General features: G+C 42.2%; 1 protein-coding gene across 2 annotated transcripts in view; it reads right to left on the reverse strand.

Moving 5' to 3' along the window:
* Positions 1-20764, reverse strand: part of LOC105836400 (neurotrimin) — a 147947-nt gene that overhangs the window by 26287 nt on the left and 100896 nt on the right. For both annotated transcript variants that reach the window (XM_012680402.3, XM_012680401.3), the window contains exon 3: positions 10321-10528. In XM_012680402.3, the coding sequence (XP_012535856.1) occupies positions 10321-10378 (58 nt within the window). In that variant the 5' untranslated portion in view covers positions 10379-10528. The remainder of the gene's footprint in view (positions 1-10320; positions 10529-20764) is intronic.

A 20764-nucleotide genomic window follows, 5' to 3' on the forward strand; every position in this document is an offset into this window, starting at 1 on the left:
CAGAGCAAAAACCACGAACACCGGAACAGCGGAGAGGCAAGCGAAAATGTTCCATTATGTATTTGTTGCTAGCACTTCTCGGCGGCGTTGCAAGATAACGAGGGCCGCGCATCTCTTTCCTCCCCATCTCTCCCGTTGCCTATCTATCCGCCCTGTACCGTGACGAGATCCGGACAATTTTACTCGGCGGGAGAGATACTCGTCGTCACGGTCCGTTGCCATCTTGTTATCTGCCAGAGGCCACGCGAAAAAAGGTAACGGGCGAGCGGCGGGTGGGTAGAGACAGGGAGGCGCGGCGGATAAAGAATGAAGATAAAAGTGTCCCTGGTATCGCGGCGGGCCGGGGGTTGCACGGCGGACGGAAACGCCGGAAAGTTCGGCCGAGGCGCGCGTAGCTTCGCTGGAACAATAGATCACTTTGCTGGGACACACGATCCGCAGGACAATCCAGGTCCCTAATCGAAATCAGTCGGTTCCTGGCGGCCGCGACGGACGGGCGAGCTAGAAGCACCGTATCTATGTACGTGTGTCTATGCGTGTGTGTGTGTGTTTGTGTGACGAGGATTTATTTACTTGGTACATAAAGCGGCTCAAATGGCGCCGGCAGGTATCGTCGTATCAAATTGCTGGCGGCCATCAAAAAGGAATATTCGACAACCCGTCGCTCACATCTTCTTCCCTTACTTCACTTAAACTCATGCGACCTTGTTTGCGAAAGTTCATTAGGATTCAAACGCTTTTTGAAATTTTCAGATCGCTATCGGTTTTATTAATTTTTAATTAAAAAAATGATGAAATTATGTAAAACATTACGACAAGTTTGTATAGCAAATAAAAAGTGCAGAAACTCAAGTTGTTAGTCATCTCTGGGTCTCCACATACTGGGTAGCTCTAAAAACATATGTTCGTAGTACGTATACGCGCGATATACATTCGAGATATAAAGTACGAGATTGAAATTCTATTCTTATTTTAAATTATTTACGGGATATATTTCCGGGGCAGAGATGTACGCGATCTTCAGTAGCTTTTTCAACGCGGTATACGCGAGGAAAATGAAAATCTGCTTTTTATCCCTCTCTTTACCCGTTTCTTTTTTTAACTTTTACCTACTCAAAGCAAGCTCATCGTGCCGGTCAAGCAGATGCAGAAGTGCGGAACTCCTCCGCTAGTTAATACAGACGTTACATTCGCATGCAACTATTTCTGCAAAGGTGCACTGAATTATGTATACGCGCCTCTCTCTGTAAATATATACAAGTGGAATATAGTTTAAATTGATACTTAAGCGGAGTGTTAAATTCGACGTGACTTTTGTACTCATTCGCATTTCATTGTATCAGAATGCACTTCTTAATGCACACATCTCGGGGTGTGCTGGTATTCATTTTCGCAATTTTGCGGTCACATTATCCCGCGGATGCGAAAGCCCAGCGCAGCTTGCATAGTGTATGTACAATAAAAACATACACGCTGCCGTGCTTGAAATGCCATTGTCGTTGAAACTCTTTGAGACATTGACCTGTCACGCATCGTATCTTGCAAGAACTTCGAAAGCGTAAAGATTCATAGTGAGTTGCAAAATGTCAAATTTTTGAGAAACTCTCACGCTTCAAAGAATCGATTTCTCAAAGGTAATGTCACATAAAACAGAGAAAACGCGAAACTAGTATAATTTCATACACGTATTACATAAGTGTGTAAATACCAAAATTATGATTTTGTCGTTAATACAAATCACATTTCCATTATAATAAAAAATGTATATTTATATCTTTATCATAATAAAATGTCTTGTAATAAATTTTCTGAAATACATTCGTATTTACTAAACTTCACTTTATGTAAGAGAAATTATTCTTTTTCTTCATTCAGAGAAAGAAAAGGTAATCTAATTCGTCTATGTGGTTTGTGCACTCAGGATGCTAATGGAAAACGTGTCAGAGGAGAGAGAAGACATCAGCGTACTGAATCCAAAATATCACTTTGCATAGCTTACGAAACTATCACGTTGAAAGTAATACTTAACTAGTTCTGATTCGTTTTGTTAACCCTGTTCGATCGATCTGTTACGATTGCATCTGCGATTTACCGCCTCAGAGAAATTTTAACGACGCCGGTACGCAGTTAAAACCATTTGCACATTTCTCAGGAGAATTTGCAGAAATAATTTCTGCCTGTAAATGGAAACCTGCGTGAAAGTACAGAAGCGCAAAAACGCGAATCTCTTTTTGCCATCGAAAAGTATAAACCGATCGGACAAACGCTATTTTGTTAACTTTGGCGAGCGGAATACAGAACGCGAACGGGCAGTGTTGCGTTTTGCGCCGTTTGCTTAACGCTGTAACTTCGTTTCGACGGTATTCGAGTATAATCCGTAGAAAACACCCGCCGTGACGCTGTCATTGTGGCCGTTAGGAGAACTGCTATTACCTCATGCTTTTAGTATCGCGAAATGCACTCAATCTAGGGCAGCGCTGCCCGACTCGCGTGGGAGAACCTCTATCCGATCTGCGGCATCTCGACAGCTACGGAACTACGGACTGGTCGTTTTAAAGGTGCAAATATCGCACTCTATCGCGTCGTAAATTCGCCATAAACTCTATACTTGAAGCCTCTTCGCGCAATGAGAGAAAGAGAGAGAGAGAGGGAGAGAGAGAGAGAGAGAGTTACTGCTGCGATGAGTTCACCGCAAAGTAACGATCTTATTCTTCGTTTATTTCCCGTACGGATAAAGTCTATCGCGAAACGTTTCTATGCCTCGAACTTCTATTGAATTTCCCGCGACATAAATCACAATTGGGGCAAATCCCCGCGGACACCAACAGTCATCTTTCAACCTGATTGTCATAATGGCTTTTGCGATTATTTATTTGACTCGACTTCCAACGTTTTAGCATATTTCTTAGGGTAACAAAAGTAAAAAAGAATCTATTTATCTATTAAAAAGAAAAAAATTGATGGAAAAGTAAGAAAAACGCATAAAAATTTGCTTGGGAAGCATCCATTATTTCTACTTGATAGCGAGTATTAATTGTCTTCCTACTTCTTCATCATATTCTTCGACATCCTCTGGGTAAATATTTCTGCGTGTTTTAATAAGCGCGGAATATCGCGTTATAAATCCGTCGAGACTGCGGTACTCGAAATTTCTTCGCGAAGTGAAGAGCAGGTGTTTGTCTTTCGAGAAGTGGCCTCGGAGAGAGAAGGGTAACTACCCTTCTTCCCATTTATTTAGGTTCTTGTTCTCTCTAATTTGACTAAACCTGTCTTTCCATTCTATTTTCTCCCTCACTCCCCCTCGCGTCGCTCTTTATCCCCACGCATACGTAGACAAGTGATCGTACAATGCTAATCTTTTTCATAATGTTCCTCGAATATTCCTTTATTCACGGAATAAATCATTTATGAGGAACGACGAAATCATACGTTTCGATGCGCAGCTATACCCCAATATCGATGAAGTTGAAATTGGTTCCGTCGTGTGTGCGAGATGAAAATTCATTACGTCGTTTCACCGTACGGCGAGATATCGATGTAATTAATGAAAATTTGACGTTGAACGCGAGGCGCTGCGATGCTTCGATCACCACCAGCGGGAACGCGATGTCGATTGCGTATTTGTAATATTAAATGTTGCATGCCACACATGCATTGTGTGTATGTGTATACCAAGCGCTGATATTTACAAGAAAGCGGAGTATATGCACGAGAAATCAGCTCGCCGCCGTCATCGCTACCGCCGGCGCGCCGCGCCGTTCCGCTTTGTACTTTGTACCCGCGCGGATAAAGATACCGGATAAAGGCATTGGGGGAAACGGAAATGGACTTGCAAAGCGTGCTGCGAAAAGTTGCAAACTTCTGCGGTAAAATAGGCTACCGGCTACTGGCGCTGTAGCCGAATTTAGAAGTGTATCCGTTCACATTTTGCACGACGTGAAAGACTTAAAAAAGCACGCACGAGTGCTTCGAAAATTGCGATCCGTATCCGGCCAGTCGAAAAACTAGCATCGTGTATATCGCCCGTGCACGGTAAACTACGTACGTACCACATACGGTCGAATTTCTTGCAAGATATATATATGTAGAGTAAGTTTAACTTTTCTCCCTTCGCAGATGTATGATCTTTCTATGTGCCACGGAATGCTCGAGAAGTAATTCGATACATCGCACATTGATCGACTAATATATTCATAAATGTATAAGAAAAATGAAATGACGTATTATATTAATTTCTAAATGTACGGTAAAAAGTCAATAGATAATTATATATTTTAAAATTGAACAGTCGTTTCTTACAAAAAAAACCAAGTTTTTCGAAAATAAAAGAATTCTTATCAAACCCGTTTATTGTAATATAATAATTTTTTCTAGACATATAATAAATATAAGGACAAAATTGTAGGTTTTGATTAAAATTTTAAGGATCCATTTAAAATAAAAAACAAAAAATTTGATTTGTTTGGTGCTTGAAAAAGTTATATTTTCTTTTTTTGTTTGATTCTCGCTGGAACAAAATTATTCACGATGTAACGTGAACTATTAAAGAATAATTTGAAAAGCGAAATAGTTGTTCTTACTGTATTTCCATAAAATGCAAAACATGATCAGAGAGATAAAACGCGATAAGAGTTAGCGCTTTACGTTTCATTAGTTTATGCGACAGACTTGAATTACAGGAGACAGTTAGCCGCCTCAATTAAATCAAAACTGGCGCAGAGTTAACCGTAGTTTCCCACGGTCTGTCAAGATCCCTGAGGATATCATGCATTATGTCCATATATCGGCGGGCCACGTCAACGTGACATGGACGTCCTGACAATGACCTGCACCGGATGCCGGCCGATAGCCACGTGACATCCTTCCCATCCTTCCGCTCGGAGGGACGAATGAAGCTTATTCCGGGGTATGAGCAAGCGATCTCTCTCGCTGGCTTAATTGGACAATTTCAGAATAGAGAATCGGTTGGCGTATAAAAGAAACACGTCCCCTTACTTATGTACAGTACAAACGAGATTTCCGCCGGGGCCCCAACGAGACGAAACGCGTTCGTGATTTACGAGCACTGTCGTCAGATGCTCGTGACGCGAGTACGTCCGAACAAAGCGATCGATTCGTGTATCAGGTCTCGACAATACTCGAGCAGATTACTTACGGCTCCATCTGGAAGAGAAAACTCGAGCGCGAGTGACAGTAATACGTAACTTGTTATAAACATTTCGTTATATTTTTCATCCTACCTCGGCGGCGATACCTCTGATAAATGAACGACTTATATCGAGAGGCTAATTATCTGAACTTGGAAACTGCATTAATGTGGAAGAGGAGGCAAAGCCGTCTCTACGTTATTTCGCGAATTACACGGCAATGCGAAATTTCATTAAAACAAGAGAGTGCATCGTCTCTTATCGGATCTTATAATAGGATGACATTAACGGAGATCAAAGTGCACTCCTAGCGAATAAGAATCTCTCGATCTATTTTCTTCCTTTAATTCGCGATCTACCGATACCCTTCTCCTCCCTCTGTCTAATTAGCATTTTCTCTTAGATCCCATAATTAACTACGGAACTCACAAAGAATTCACAACAGGATAAAAATACAACTATGTTTTAAAAAGGTAAGTTTATATAAGCGTTCCACAAAGTAGTCGTTGATACGTAACGTTAACGCAATCATTACTAACACGCACCCTTTTTATTCGATATCTAAAATAACACCTGAAAAGAGTACGTAAGAGTTTCTCATTGTGTAACTAATATTTCTTTATCCATGCATCAAGGACTCGTTGCTCATGTAATCCAGGATGCAGGAAGAATCCTAACAAATCTCATTGAACCGAGATCGGTCACCGTTATCGTGATAATTGCGTCTCGACGACAAAGATCAGCCATCGGCACTAAAATAGGCATAAAACCACGCGAAAGGTCTTTCGCGTCCGCTTAATTTGCAAGGCATTAACCTTATTATTATGGCGGTAATACGGCCGCGAGAGTTTGCCGGGAACAACGTATGGGGCGAGAGAGGGTAGTTGCACGCGAGCAATCTTTACAGCCCTTCTCGGAAATGAAAAGTCGTGTGCCCCCTCCCCTTCCCTCCTCCTTCTACCCCCAGACGCGGGCGCACGACACTCGTTCCTCATTTTTTCTCCTTCCTCATGAACTCGTGCTCCTCCTTCCTCCCTTCCTCCTCTCTCCTGCCACTCAACACGCTTCTCCTCTTTCCGAGTTCTGCTCACCGCTATTGCACGTTAAGAGCAATTTTTTAACCAGCGGATAGCAAAAATTGCTTAATTCGTAGCCATCGATTTGGCTACAAGGTGCTTTTATTGTTCGCCAAATTATTTATGCACATTATTGGTGCACATGAATAGATTTTGCAGGAATGTACGCTCTTTAAACGTATCATTTTCGCAATTCCTTAAATATTGATCACTTACGACAATAAGTGTTTGTATTGTTTAAAACGACAATTTATTCGTAGAGATGTTTTTACGGATATTATTTCATGGGTATTGATGACAGTCGCATGGAAGAAGACATGACGTAAATTCAATATAAAAAAAACTACGATACTACAAATAGAGAGATTAGATTAACTCGCGAGTTTCTCTAGGAATCCACGTGCACAATACCGTCACTGTACGCCTGCGTACGTCTGCGTGCACTATACACATACATACGTGTGCATCGACGGGAAACGCTGTCGGGATTCCCGATAATTGAGACCCGAAAACATTCTCTGATGAGTCTCATTATGAACGTATATGAAAGCCGAGAGTTCAATTATACACAATAAGACCGTTCAACAGTTAATCAAAGCATATTTAGCAGATCAATTACCGAGTAATGTGATTTTACGCTTCCCGGTTGTAGCATTGTAAAGCTATTACACCATCGACGGAGAATACACATTACAAGATGGAAAGACTGTTTGACGATATCACATTTTGCTTAAAATGTGTTAATGCGCAAACCATGATATAATCTACATACAAAATACAGCAAATTACACAATTGCGGACATCACTTGTAAATTCATTGTTTTTAAAATTCGTATCCGCAATAAAAATACTTTAACAAATTTCTGAGTAAATTATAATTAACTATTAACTATAAAATAACATAAATAAATAAATAAAACACGCTTTTAAAATAAAAAATAAGCTTTCTAGTATTTATCTAAATTAAAGTTTCTAATTATACACGGGGAATCTCTGCCGCCGAAAATCAGTTTCCTCCTGTGTACTCATGATATACTGCCACTCTCTTTCCTACACGCTAGAAGATTTCTCAAGTGTATTTGAGGTTTCCTCTTAAAGCTGACCTAAATGCAATTAATGAATATAGAGCCGTATAAATTCTAACATCAGAATTACACTAACAATTAGCGAGATACATATGAAACATGAGTGAGATCATCCAGTAGTGACTACCCTGTATATTTTTAATTGGATTGAATTGTGAGACAGCGGAGCAACTCAGCTGACAAAACCATTAAAAGTCTCGAAGAACATTATTAAGAGAAATGGTAACATATTACGATTATTCCCAAATTGAAGAAATTACGACAAGAGAAAGCAACAAACGAATTGGGTACATTCTCTAGGCACCATTTGTTCCGCGTCCCGTTGAACACGGCGCTATTTACTAGACATATATGTACATACGTATAACCGAAGGTTTACGCTTCACGTAAGAGCGAATTCCTGAAGGAAGATCGGCTCAGACCCCGATGCAATTCTCGCCAACTGCGCCTCCGGCGGCCTACTTATATTCGCGGGAGAGATTTCTTAAGCGACGAGAGACCGCGACGACGTAGCACTCCCGCGAGTTGCGCGCGGGCGCCGCGCCGCCGCCGCCGCGCCGGTGCCGTTAAAATAGAAAGCGCGCGGCGGCGGTACATTTGCCGGGGACTCCCTCACTCTTCGGCCGGACGAGCCGAGAGGGTGAGGCAATGCAGAATGATCTCACGAGGGAGACCAAGTTTCCGGTAAGTAGCCGGCCGGCTGTACGCGCCCCGACCGTCGGTTTGAACCTAGGAAAGGGGGTCAGGTCAGGTCGGCGAGCGCGAGAAGTGGTGCGCCGTCGCCGCCACCGCCGCCGCCGCCGCCGCCGCCTCCGTTCAAGCTCCGTTGGAGCAGCGGCCCCGGAGCGCGGGATTAGATTGCTACAGATGGGATGCGAGAGTCTGGCCGTATCTCGAGAATGCCAATTTGATTTCAGTACGAAACGGCGGAAGACCGTGCCGGAAGACCGTAAAGTATACAACAAACGCTACGGGCGCAACGAACCCTACATTGCGACCGGGAGAGCCGGCCCGGTCTCTTCTGAGTTCCTATTCCTCCAAGAAGGAATGCGAAAACGTTCCTTCGTTTGTATTACGTATCCATTTGTTTCGGTATGCAAACACACGACATCCTGTTATAATACGCATAATATTTAAACAACGATCTCTGAGATCTCGGTGAATTGTTACCGCTTCAGTTGACTCAACTGCTTCGTTATTCCGTCAGCTTATTTAATTATCGTATCGACAAGCACAGATATGCGTAGATAGACTTCGTAGATGAATACCGAGAAGCCATTATAGAAAGTATAACTCGTGGGGATATTCTTGGGGAAAGAGAGAAAGAGAGAGAGAGAGAGAGAGAGAGAGAGAGAGAGAGAGAATCTTTCTTTTAGCCGACTTTGAGGCATGCGAAAAAGATTCGAGAAATAACGAGTTTTGAATCGCCCGCATCGCCGATAAGAGAATCTCGAGAAAAGAGCACGGATACTTCTTATATTTCACTTCAATAACTACGATGTGCTTTACTATAATATTGTATGATGTAATATGAGTTTTCTTCTTTCTATTATTAAATAAAAAAGATAGAATTTTGCGCTTTGCCGCAATACGTTACGAACGCACAGAAACAAAACTCTCCTCCTCTCCTTTATATATAATAATAAACTAAATAATATGTATCTATTAACTGAATCAAGCTGCTTTGTGTCGTTGTTTATTTTACTTTAATTGCATACGTATCTGAACAAAGTAAGGTTCACTTGTCGTAAAGATAATAAAGACGAAACGTTGAATTTTATTCAGGTAAATCGAAAACAGTCGCGACAGTTCACGACGAATCGTGCCTCAATCAACTTGTCAGTTTATTTCAGGTCCAAGAAGTATACGTTACTATATCACATTCAATATTATATACCAGCCACGCTATTTAATGTGCATATTCGAATTCCAACTCGGATACATCCTGCATGATCGTGCAATCGCATATCTCCGACGCATCATCCTATTTCCGTACAATTACGAGTAACATTATCTATGGAAATTGCCACTTAGCCGCGCACGATGTGCGCAAGGATTAAGCCCGTATTCAAACCTTAAACAGTGAACGGTTGTTCTGGCAGATTTCATCATTAATGCAGGAGAAGGCGGAGGGCGCGAGTAAGCGAAACCGTGCAGGCTTAGGTAAACTTCTTTAAATTGGGAACGGGAAAGGGAAAAGTGAATGACACGCGACATCGGTTAGATCGCAAATGAGGGAGCGAGAGAAGATTATGATACCGTAGCACGAACGAGGGAGGAGACGAAGGGTGAGTGAGTCGCCCGGCCCCCGAAACGAAGTCTTAACGACGGAACCGATGAAAGCGGTCGCCTATTAGCATTCTGTATAATCTACTTGCGAGTGCATTCGAGCAGCGACGTACGACTAAAGCTTTGCAGTTCGGGAGTACTCGCGGCAGTCTTCGAACTGCGGCAAGAGCCACTTTGTAAGTTGTACCAGCCAAGGGGCCCGCAGACTAACTTGCATCGGCCAGAAGTTCTCTCCATTGGTTTGGCGGATTTCTGACTACGGTGTGCTACCTTTTCAACAAACGCACGCGTTATTCCTGTATGCATTCCGCATGTAATAATATCGCGCTGCGATTCAACGGCGCGTCGCGTTCGTTCCGTGATATCGGCTCCTTGTGGCGCTAATTGAATATCTAGCGGTCGAGTGTAAGCGGGACGCGATAACAAGCAGGGAATGAGAATTGTTATCGAGAGGAAATGAAAGCGACTTTACTTCAAGCCCGGTATTAATTCAATAATTTATGCTCGTTTGAATTTTCATTAATACAGTTAGACGACGATATAATAAATATTATAGATAAAAATGTACAATAATATCAAAGGAAGAGATGACCTAAAATCGATTTCCGCTTGGTCTGATAGAAAATAAAGATCTTTCAACGAGATGAAAATAATAGAAATAATCAGAATGATTACAAGCAGTTTATTAACGGAGAAAAAAAGACACGTAATTTCTTTACTCACCGACCACTTCGAGATAACCGATCTGGCTTTTCATGGGATCCGTGTTTATCTGACACATATACCAGCCTCGATCGGACTCCCGCACTTCTCGTATGTGAAGAAACCACGTACGGTGGTCACTGTGGGAGACCGCGATCCTGTGATTCTTCGTGATCACATGGCTCGCTATCGTCAGAATAGTTTGCGTATCCACACGCAGCCATGCCACCTAAAAAACAAACAAAATAAATGTCATTGTTATACACCAAATCGAAATCAATAAAATTCTTACTGATTGCAGTGCTATAATTGTAACTACGATCATCGGTGACTATTTACTATATTTACTTTTGTGATTTCAATTAAGAGGGAAATAATCAATATCACAGAAAAACAATCCATAAATTATTGATTAATGTATTTATAAATAAAATCAAACTATTCACTGTTTTTCAGTGAATAATACATTGATATCAATTTAGAGAATATGTCATGTATTAATAGCAATATGTAGATGGACTAATCAATATTAAAACCTGCATTAATATCCGAATCATTAAACAATAGTAAGTTTATAGTGACTGACCGATTACATGACTATATAGATTGATAGATAATTATTAAATTATATCCATTTGTTACATCTATTATTAAATTATCTTGTTGCTGCTGTGTCCAGATTAATTTTTATCATTTATTATCTATTCATTTCAATTAATTCATCCAAAAAGGCCAATTCCATTTCTTCCTAGAGCGTGTCTACTTTTTTGTTCTTTGATTTTCAATTCTAGCTACAGCCTAAAAATCAATTTTAATAATCCAGTAATGTAATAAATTAAAATTTGTATAAAACAAAGCAATTAAATTAGAGTACGCATTTTAACATAATAGTACGGACGCAGTTATTAATCACAAGTTAACAATAAATATTCGAGATGTGCATTCTCGTTAAGAAAAAGAGCTGTCCCCTTTTTTTCCTCGCGAAACGTTCCGCGGCGCGGTCGAGCCCGACATCCTTTAATTCATAAGTCTCCAGCCGACTTTTGTATTCCAGTTCAACGGACCGGCGATTCTTTTCCCGCCGTCTACCTTTCCACCAGCATTCGCCTTCGGATTATTCCCCCTCGGTTTCCGGTCCGTCCATATCAATTATAATTTTTCACCGCACGGCCGTTCCGCTAGAGAAATAAAACGCCGCGGAATCATCCGAGCGGCCATTCCGTTATTATATTATTTCAACAGTTTAATGCTCTTTTATTCGCGAGTTATTCGCGCCATGTCCCGTATAACGAAGTTTCGCAGATAATTGCCTCCTGGTTTGGTTGCATACTGTTCGCGCCCGGGTAGTCGATCAAGTAATTTATAGTAATTTAGCGAGGCGAGCGTGCGTATCGAATCGCGGTATATGGTACAAAATAAACCGCAATGAATTATGGCCTTATGGAAATTATATATAAGTCACGAAGTTACGGCAAATTATAGCAACCTAGACTTTCGAAAGATTCGCAACGACAGGTTCGTTCGGTAATGAATCTGCGTGCAGGTTAGATACAGATGGTGTGTAATCACCGATTAAACACTCCCTTTGTTGTAGCTTTTGCTACGTAATATCCGAGTATCGTTGCTACATCGTGTTCTACAACGTGTCGCGCGACAAACGGCGAATTAATTAAGAAAAGCTTGTAACGCTGTCGCGTCGCCATGCGACCTTTATATTACGTCGTCATGTCCGCGCGAAGGCGGACGTTATTGACACTAAATAAACCGACGAAGCATCCTTAACATTTTTCTGTCGTTTGAGTTCGCGCTTCACGCTCTTCCCAAGCGTAACATTCGATTACGCGCGATTAGCGCGCTTTCTTTGTGGGACGAGCTCGCGAGCCAGGGAGGAAGGAGGAAAAATGGGATAGGGTTGCTTCTGGCATTCTTTAAAGTAATCATCTCCCGCAGTCGGCAAAAGTGCGCGAGTCCGGCCTCGGGGTACCAAACATCACATGCATGTCGGCTCAGAAATTATAACGCGAACGGTATTCGTGGAAATAAATGTTTGCGCATTGAAATAGCAATTCCATTATCCCCGCGCCTTTGAAGATACAGAATCCAATGGGGTACTTGGAGAAGGGGGAGATGCGAATGTTACTAACACCATGAGAATACGGTTGTCCGGCCGTGAATGTAACATGCATAGCGTTCGTAAAAGGCGCGCAAAGTTACACAAGCGCGCAAAATGCAACCATCTCCTCCCTGTCATGTTGCATGAATAGCTTTCGCTCGGGCTTTTCAAGCGTAGAATCAGATTTTTCTTAACAGTCCGATTTGCCATGATGCGCGTGATGAAATTCGGATGATTGGCTGGCCGAATGGCTCACTCGCGAATCTGCTCACTGATGGACTTGCTCGTGGACTGCGATCGTAGTTTTAACTGCCCTTTCTCTGCTCCATGAATAAATGTCGCGCCAAAGATGCTTCGCGCTGCCATAGCAGCGCTCAGATATCAACCTTTTATAGGGCACTAGAGTATGATATTTTATTTATCATTCTACGGTGATACATGGCCGATGTTAGGATGTCATCTAGAAGATACTTTATCACTTGGAAAGTGTAAAAAGAAGGGGAAAAATAGCTTTCATCTGTGATAAAAATTATATGCTGAATATTCCTTTAATGTAAAAGTTTTTGAAAAAGCGTTAAAAATTTACTCGTGAATAAAACGCTTTTTTCTACCTTCACTAACAAGGAAACCTCGCAAATTCGAAAATTCAGATTTTACTGAAACTTGGCATAAATGTAGAGGGAGTGAATACATGAATTTAGAAATTTTTAGTTGGTGCCCAAAAACGATTTGAAGGGGTAAAACCACCCTTCAAAATTGAGACAATTTTTGAAGGATGATTTTACCCCTTCAAACCGTTTTTGGGCACCAACTAAAAATTTCTAAATTCATGTATTTACCCCCCTCTACATTTATGCCAAGTTTCATTAAAATCAGAATATTTGAGTTCGCGAGGTTCCCTTGTAAGCGAGACAGAAAAAAACCCCCCAAAAATCACAGTGAAGTATAGATCATTGGACAATTGCATATCCATTAAATTCATGCATCATAGTTTTCTAAATTTTTTATTAAGAAAAGATTGCAGACGAGAAAACCGAGAGTTCCTCTACTTAATAAATTACGACTTTAATAATTTAATTCCATCTTCAAAATTTTTTCACATTATTGTATCAGTTTTTCTTATCTAGAAAAAAAATCAACTACATCAAAATAAATGAAGAATAAAATGTATTCATAAAAATGGAAAGAGATGAAAGAATGATACTGTCTGATACATATCTTGTTAATCTCAAAGATAACTCGAGAACGAAATGACTGGAGTCTCATTAGCGAACCGTCTCTCAGCTGTCCGTCGACCCTTAATCCCACATTCGACCGCGTCGATTACTCGGTTAATTATCTCAGATGACGCTGCTTCAAAGTCACCAGTGTGACGGAAAGTACATAGGAGAGAGATATATAGATAGAGAGAGGGAGGGGGGGGGGAGAAGATTCGGAACACGTGCGTCTAGTACGGGCGACTCTCGGATGCAGATATCAAGCCAGGCGCCTGTAAATCTGCCAGGGACCGGTGTGAAACGCTGGATGGTTGGATTAGGAGAGGAGGTAGAGGTCGAGGACTGGTCGACCACCTAGTCGGAAGCACCGCTATGAACTATTGCATTTGATATCCACACCGATGAATGGAAACGTTGAGCGCCCTGTCCAGCGTGGTGCCGCCATCTCTGACCACGATGAACGTGAATGCAGGTATAATGCCCCCGTCGTGCTTCCGCCGACTATGATAACCAAGTATTTACGGCCGCGACCATCGCGCGAGCTTCTGTAATTTACGGAGACTCCGAGAACCCGGCCCGCGTCGGCGACTATGTGTCACACTCCTCGCGCGAGTTTCACGACTTTTCGTGCATGAAACGGTGCAGAGCGACGAAACGATGGGGCACCCTCTCTCTACCAGGCTCATTCAAGTTTTCACCCTTTGTTAAAATCCCTCGAAAATTTTTTAACGATTAATAGCTCGGTACAATTTTCCACTTCCAACATCAGGCAATCCTGCAATTAAGCCCTCTGACGTCTTTTTTTTTATGAAGTGATTTTTACAAATGACATTTTCTCTCAACGCGCGTGGGATCTACCGTCCGTCCCGTCTCTAATAGCGCTAATAACGTCATTACGACTTTGAGCACAACTACTACCCGAAGAAACCCTCTAGAAGTCTAGACATTCGTATACAGGCCGTACACATCGGTGCATCCGGTATAAACTTGTTTCGCGCGACGGCTTTCCCGACTTTCCTAGCGTCCGCGACGTATCCCAGGAAACATTCGGCTCAGTTTCTACTTCTCCATTTCCGGCTTCCTCCGAATCGCAGCCCGTTTGCTCGCCGTTTCTCGTACGGCGGATTCCGAAGTTTTTGACAGGTCCGCTCAAACGTAAGCAGAGATTTCGACGAGAACTCGGTACGAGCGTGATCGCAATCTTTTGGTCATCGACAGTCCTCTGCGGATTGCACTCGTCTCGCGAGAGAACCAAGATTAGACTAGATTCGTGAGATTAATTTTCAGGGAGGTATACGTGTGCCCCGGCAAACACGCGGCGGTGACGACGACGGCCCCGACAGTTCGGAAAGGCGCGTATACGAGTTTTACGACTTTACACGAGAAGTCCATCTTGGATCATATATCTCTACACTCGTGAAAGGAAATCTTGCGACTCGCGCGCCTTAAATCAGTGGCAGCCATCATTTTTAATTAGTCGTTGCCGCATAATTTTACGGACCTTCGGACAAGACACAAATAACGGGAATTTCTCCTCGTTGTTGCATCTATGGTTTTCTGCGCCATAGTCAGAGGGTTGTGTGCGAAAAAAGCAAGAAAATCGTCGCAAGAATATTCGATAAATACTCTCAGAAATTACTTCAATTACTCGTAAACTTTACCATTGACTTTGCTCACGGAGCACTGCAACTCTTTTCCGCACATTTTTTTTCAATTAAATTAGTTTCTTTGCGCTAGCGACGCGACGATAAAAACTTTAAAATTTCCTGGACACTCGCACGCGCAGTGTTATATTTTAATGCGAAGCAGGTATTAATGAAATAAGTTTCAGAAATTTTTTCATCTCGCAAAGGCGCGATAAAAAAGCGCGTTTAATAGAAATTTTCAGATCGCACGGGACAAAGGGCTTGCAAGCTACGATAATCTTCCGGCAACGATCCTTCGTAAATTTGTATCTCCACACAAACGTCGCGAGATTACAGTGTACATGCATACGTACGCGCGCGAATCCGCACGAATGCAAAGTTCAAACGAAATGAAGCCGCAGCAATTCCGAAATTCGGGCTTCTTGCTCCAGCGGAATATTAACTAAGCCCGCGTGCAAACAGCCGCCGCCGCGACGATCCGAGGCCCGATATAATTTCGCGCGGAATTGAATTCCAATACGCCACTTCCCCGTCCGCCGTTATAAGGACGACGTTTTCCTTTTTTCCCCTTCTTGTTTTTTTCACCGGGTCTTACCGCGAGCGCGGATAATCGGCTCGAACGACGAAAATGCATTCTACGACGATGCACTTGGGGGGGGGGGGGGGGGATCGGGATTTCATCACCGTTAGCAGACGTTCCGCTTCGTTCCCGGGGCCGCATTGAAATAAAGTTAGCGAAACGCTAACCACCGTCGAACCACCGAGATGCCTCTTCCTCCCTCCTTCCGGACGCCGAAGTTCTTCCCCTCTGGCTCACTTTTACCCTAAGTAAAGTAAGTCTCTACCAGATGCGGCTCTTCTGTACGACTGATACAAAGTTATTTCGATCTCGACGGTGACTTCGTTAGGATCATTAGGAGCGTACCAAATTGGTTGGTATATAATTCATAAATATGTTCGATTCGTGAAACGTACGCGGCACGTTTAATCGCATTAACGTTACGTGCTCGTTATTTTTGCGCACGGTTCCGTTTCCGCGCCGCATCAAAAGTCCAGCCAAATTCTCAAAATTGACATTGTTACTTAAAAAAAAAAATGCATTCAAGTCTCGTATGAGAACGTGGGAGAAGAAAACAGAATGATAATAACAATAATACACGTGGAAATTGGTATTCCAAGCAGTCGGAAGTACGAGCCAACGGCCGACGGAACGTGTCTGGTTGGCGCAATTGGCGCAAGAGGTTAACACGCGAGATACAGTAGCCTGGAATAATGATAGGGATATTAAGGTAATTAAGGTCTCCAAAGTAGTCGACGGGTGTTGCAACATTAGGTACGTTCCTTCGCTCTCCTCGAAATGTCAATACGAAATGTCATACGTGCGCGATCCCGGCAAATTGTTCGTTTATATATCGTTATATGTGCGATTCGATATTTAGTCCCCGCCGTCAAAATGCGTCGCCGCAAAGGGATAAAGTTCAAACTTAATTGCGCCGCTAATGCGCGATCTAAATGCACGCGTGACGCGGAACAGCGAGACTCCCTTTTCTCTCGCCCTTGTGGCATATTTTTAACTTAGGTCAGAAGCTCTCTTCTTCTCTTTTTCTCTCGGCAAGTAAAAAAAAGATACCTTTGCGAACTTTAATTAATATTGCCTTTACGATAAACTTTTGCATTTTTCTCTTGGAGTGCAATTTTAACTTGACGGTGCAATTTAATGAATGTAAATGTCACGGACGTAATTATTATTCGTGATTATTTAAATGAAAGAACGATACTGTGAATTAATATTTTCTGCTAAAGATAAAATACCGTGTTGAATCGACTTTTGGGTAACCTTTGGCTTCCAGTTAATACGCAAAAGGTCAAGAGGATTAAACCTAATCGTTCTGCTAATGCACGATCTAAATGGATATTTGTCCCGCGGGTATCCGAAAGAAGACCGCAACAACGCGGGAACGGCAAACAACATTGGATTCCCTGTGTTCCAAATCTCTGTAGTAATTATGCAGCAAATTGTGCCGCCTGTAGCAACGTACCATTAGCCAGAGATTAGACACGTTTGCGTTTTTGCTGAAACAGCTCGATTAATTGAAATATAAGCAAAAGGAGGAGGCATTTCACGCGAAAAATACATTCGGCAAAAATGTGCGTGGATGATGATTAGACGCGTACACGCAACACGCCTACTTGCCGATACGCGCGATATTAAACGTTGCCACAATTTTGAGTATCCTGTAATTTGCATTAAACCATATTCATCCGATGATATTCAAATTTAGTTAATTCTACTGACTGACTGAATTCAGTACAAACGTAATGCGTATATCGCGTATATTACGGGTGACTGCACTCGACTCCGATATTCATTTCTGACGTGAAACAAACGCGAAGGATCGAAAGACCAAACGAGATTATAAGTAGCTGAACGCGATCCACGACTCGACGGTTCTTTAACTCCGTGACGTTGACATATCGACTATTTATATCGCGTCCGTGATCTCCGGAGATTACGGACACGATTCTTCAATTAGCGAATTATCTAGCTTTATGTCGCGGTTATGCATCGCAAAAGAATGGCCATTGGAAGTTTGATCGTTCCAGTAATCTGCGTTCCAAATGCATATCGATCTCACGAACACCGCGATAGAAAATTTATATTTTCTTTGCTCGTTCCCTTCGCCCCCACCGTCTCCTCCCCTGGTTAAATTACATTACAAATCCGGCTCTGTCAAATGGCGAAATAATCCGGGAAATGTCCCTTTCTCGTATCATTGTCATAAAATTTACCGTCGCGAAATACTTCGCGAGCGCGAATCTTGTAAATTTTCAACGGATGTTCAAAATTCCAGCGACATCATTCCTTTGTGCTCTTTTACACTCATTATAAAACATGCCAGAGACCAAAGGCAAGGCTAACTGCCACGTTAATTCTCTATCTAAATGCATATTTACTTCATGAATATCGGTCTAATATCGACTGCAAGCGGCAGTCAGAGAATCTCTCGACTTCGTGAACGAAATGGCCATAAATAGTATGTATGTATGCTGCCCTTCGATCGTACGTATTGAACTTTTGTAACGGATAATTCAAATTCATGCACTTGTACATTTATTTTAATACTTACTTAATTATCCGATAAAATAAGATCAAAGTCTCTTTCTTTTATGTTCTCATTATTTAATAAAATTTGTCCAATAACACTGTGAAATTCATTAGACTACGGCGTTGTGATAACATTATTACGAGACAGAGTAAAAAATTGTATGTTCCCCCCATTAATCGTGTTTGCTTTCTAATTAGCGAGATCGATTATACGTTTACAAGGTTGCCAAGAGTTACGGGCTTGTGCCCTGTCACGGTTGAGAACAACCGAGGGTCCGAAGGGGTTCGTCTCGTAAAACTTTTTAACTTCATCAGCTATCCATTTAAGCAACGTAGTTAGTACATTTTACAAATTAATACAATTTTTCTTTCGTGCATCAAACGTTAGGTTTTCTTTACCTTTACAATTTATATATTATCAGTTACAAAAAACAATTCAAAAATAAATGTCAACAAAATGTATACACAGTTTTTCGTGTGTTAATCATCAGTATTAATCATATTTTCACAGCAAAAATAGGCAGGGATATGTGCCTTCATTTACCGCTGTTTTTCGCCGATTCCCGATTGCGATTGGAACAGCTGAAACAAATAGAATCGGGGCTCAGCCAAGTACACCGGTACATTCAGGCAGTTACAGAGTTAATAGTTTGTGGATTTAATCCGGCGAATCCAGTCACCATTATATAATGGCACGGTAGATCGTTCCGGAGAAATGGTTGAATCGAGTGAGAGAGTCCCGGATTAGCGGATGCATCAGTGCTTACAGAGGACCATGATTAATCCAGCCCTATGGCCCGAAAGCCGATGAGTCGGGGCGGCCTGCAGGCAGACGAAGTGAAACGCGGAGACGGCGGTGTTTGCGAATTCAGATTGATCCGCGACTGCCAGATGCAACTCCTCTCGACGACGTGTAAATTCGCTTCCCTGTCGTCAGAATATAAATCGCCGATGAAATAAGTCGGCGGAAAATACGGTGAAGAAATATAATGATCCTAAGTGCCAATTAGATCGTCGATTTATTGGAGGAAGTTCGGATCACCATCGGCGTCATCGATCGCTGCATATCAATTGCCAAACATTATCATAATGAAGAATCCTCATCTGTCGTTAAAGGGTAAAACGATAAATGAGCAACGATGATGAGTACATTATATAGATGCATTAGGCACCTTTTGATCCTTCGTATTATTCCAAGTTTCAGTTCGTATATATGTAAGATACTGCCCGTCGTTAAATTCGCCGATAATTAACGTACCGTTATTATTAATGAACCAAGTTATATTGTCACACTTACATTAGCTATACCAGAGACGGCGAAATTAGTTATTATCTAGTTATTTTAATGAAATTAACCTGCGATGTAAAGCTACCAGTCGTGTTTTCGAACAGTTTGTACGTGTTTCAGCTGATAATTACATAGTTAAATCACAGACGACGATTGAGAGGAGTGATGGTAGGAATCGAACAGTAATCGGCTATGCGACTCTAAGTCCAGTCAAGCGTTAATTAACGAGTCACGGTTATTCGAGTCGGGAAGCCAAATGCGCGGTCTAAAACTTCGCAATTAAAATCCAAGTGGAGCTGATAGCTCTCGGTCGAAACTATAATCCTGAGAAGACTATGCTCAATCACCCGGTCAACCCATTATTATTATCCTGAGGCCATAACTTAGTCCTGCTTTCATGAACATCTATTACGGTGTTGCTGTACTGAATGCCCCAGTTCTGTCGCGCAACCTGTCGAATGCACGGTTGACCGAAAAGATATAATTGTTTCAAAAGCATGACAATAATAGTATGCAGGTTTTTATTAATTAAATGTTGAAACGTTTAGCAAAGTAGGTTTAGATCGAATAGGTAAGAATAGATATCTAGTTCTTCAGTTGAAAACGGAGTTAATTTCTTTATTACATCTGATCGTAATATCCGGCTGTATATAATTACATGCACTGGCACACGTTAATGTCATCATCGTACATAAATAGCTGTAAAGAATGCAGTATAAGATATCTATATACCTGCAACGGCGGGGAACATTTGAAATCCGGTATGCCTGACGAAACGCTTGGCGCGCCTGCGGATATCGCGACGCCTGAAGCAAAAGGGTTAATGTTCGCGACGCGTAGCACATGTAAACCGGGAGCGACGAGCCTAGAGAGGCGTCGTTATCTTCGCATCGTGACGATTCAAGCCTTCCGGCATAGCTGCAGCTGTTATCCGTCATCTTAATGCATAGCCGGAACACCGACCGACGCACCGCCGGCTTATAAACGGCGCGATTATTCCGCCCTATCCCACCCATCGGACCCCTATCTCCCTATGACCAACACCACGTCGTCCCCACGTAAGCAATGTCGGCCGTGGACGGGTCCGCGTGGTCT

This window comes from Monomorium pharaonis, chromosome 7, assembly GCF_013373865.1.
Source record: "Monomorium pharaonis isolate MP-MQ-018 chromosome 7, ASM1337386v2, whole genome shotgun sequence".
Classification (NCBI taxonomy): domain Eukaryota; kingdom Metazoa; phylum Arthropoda; class Insecta; order Hymenoptera; family Formicidae; genus Monomorium; species Monomorium pharaonis.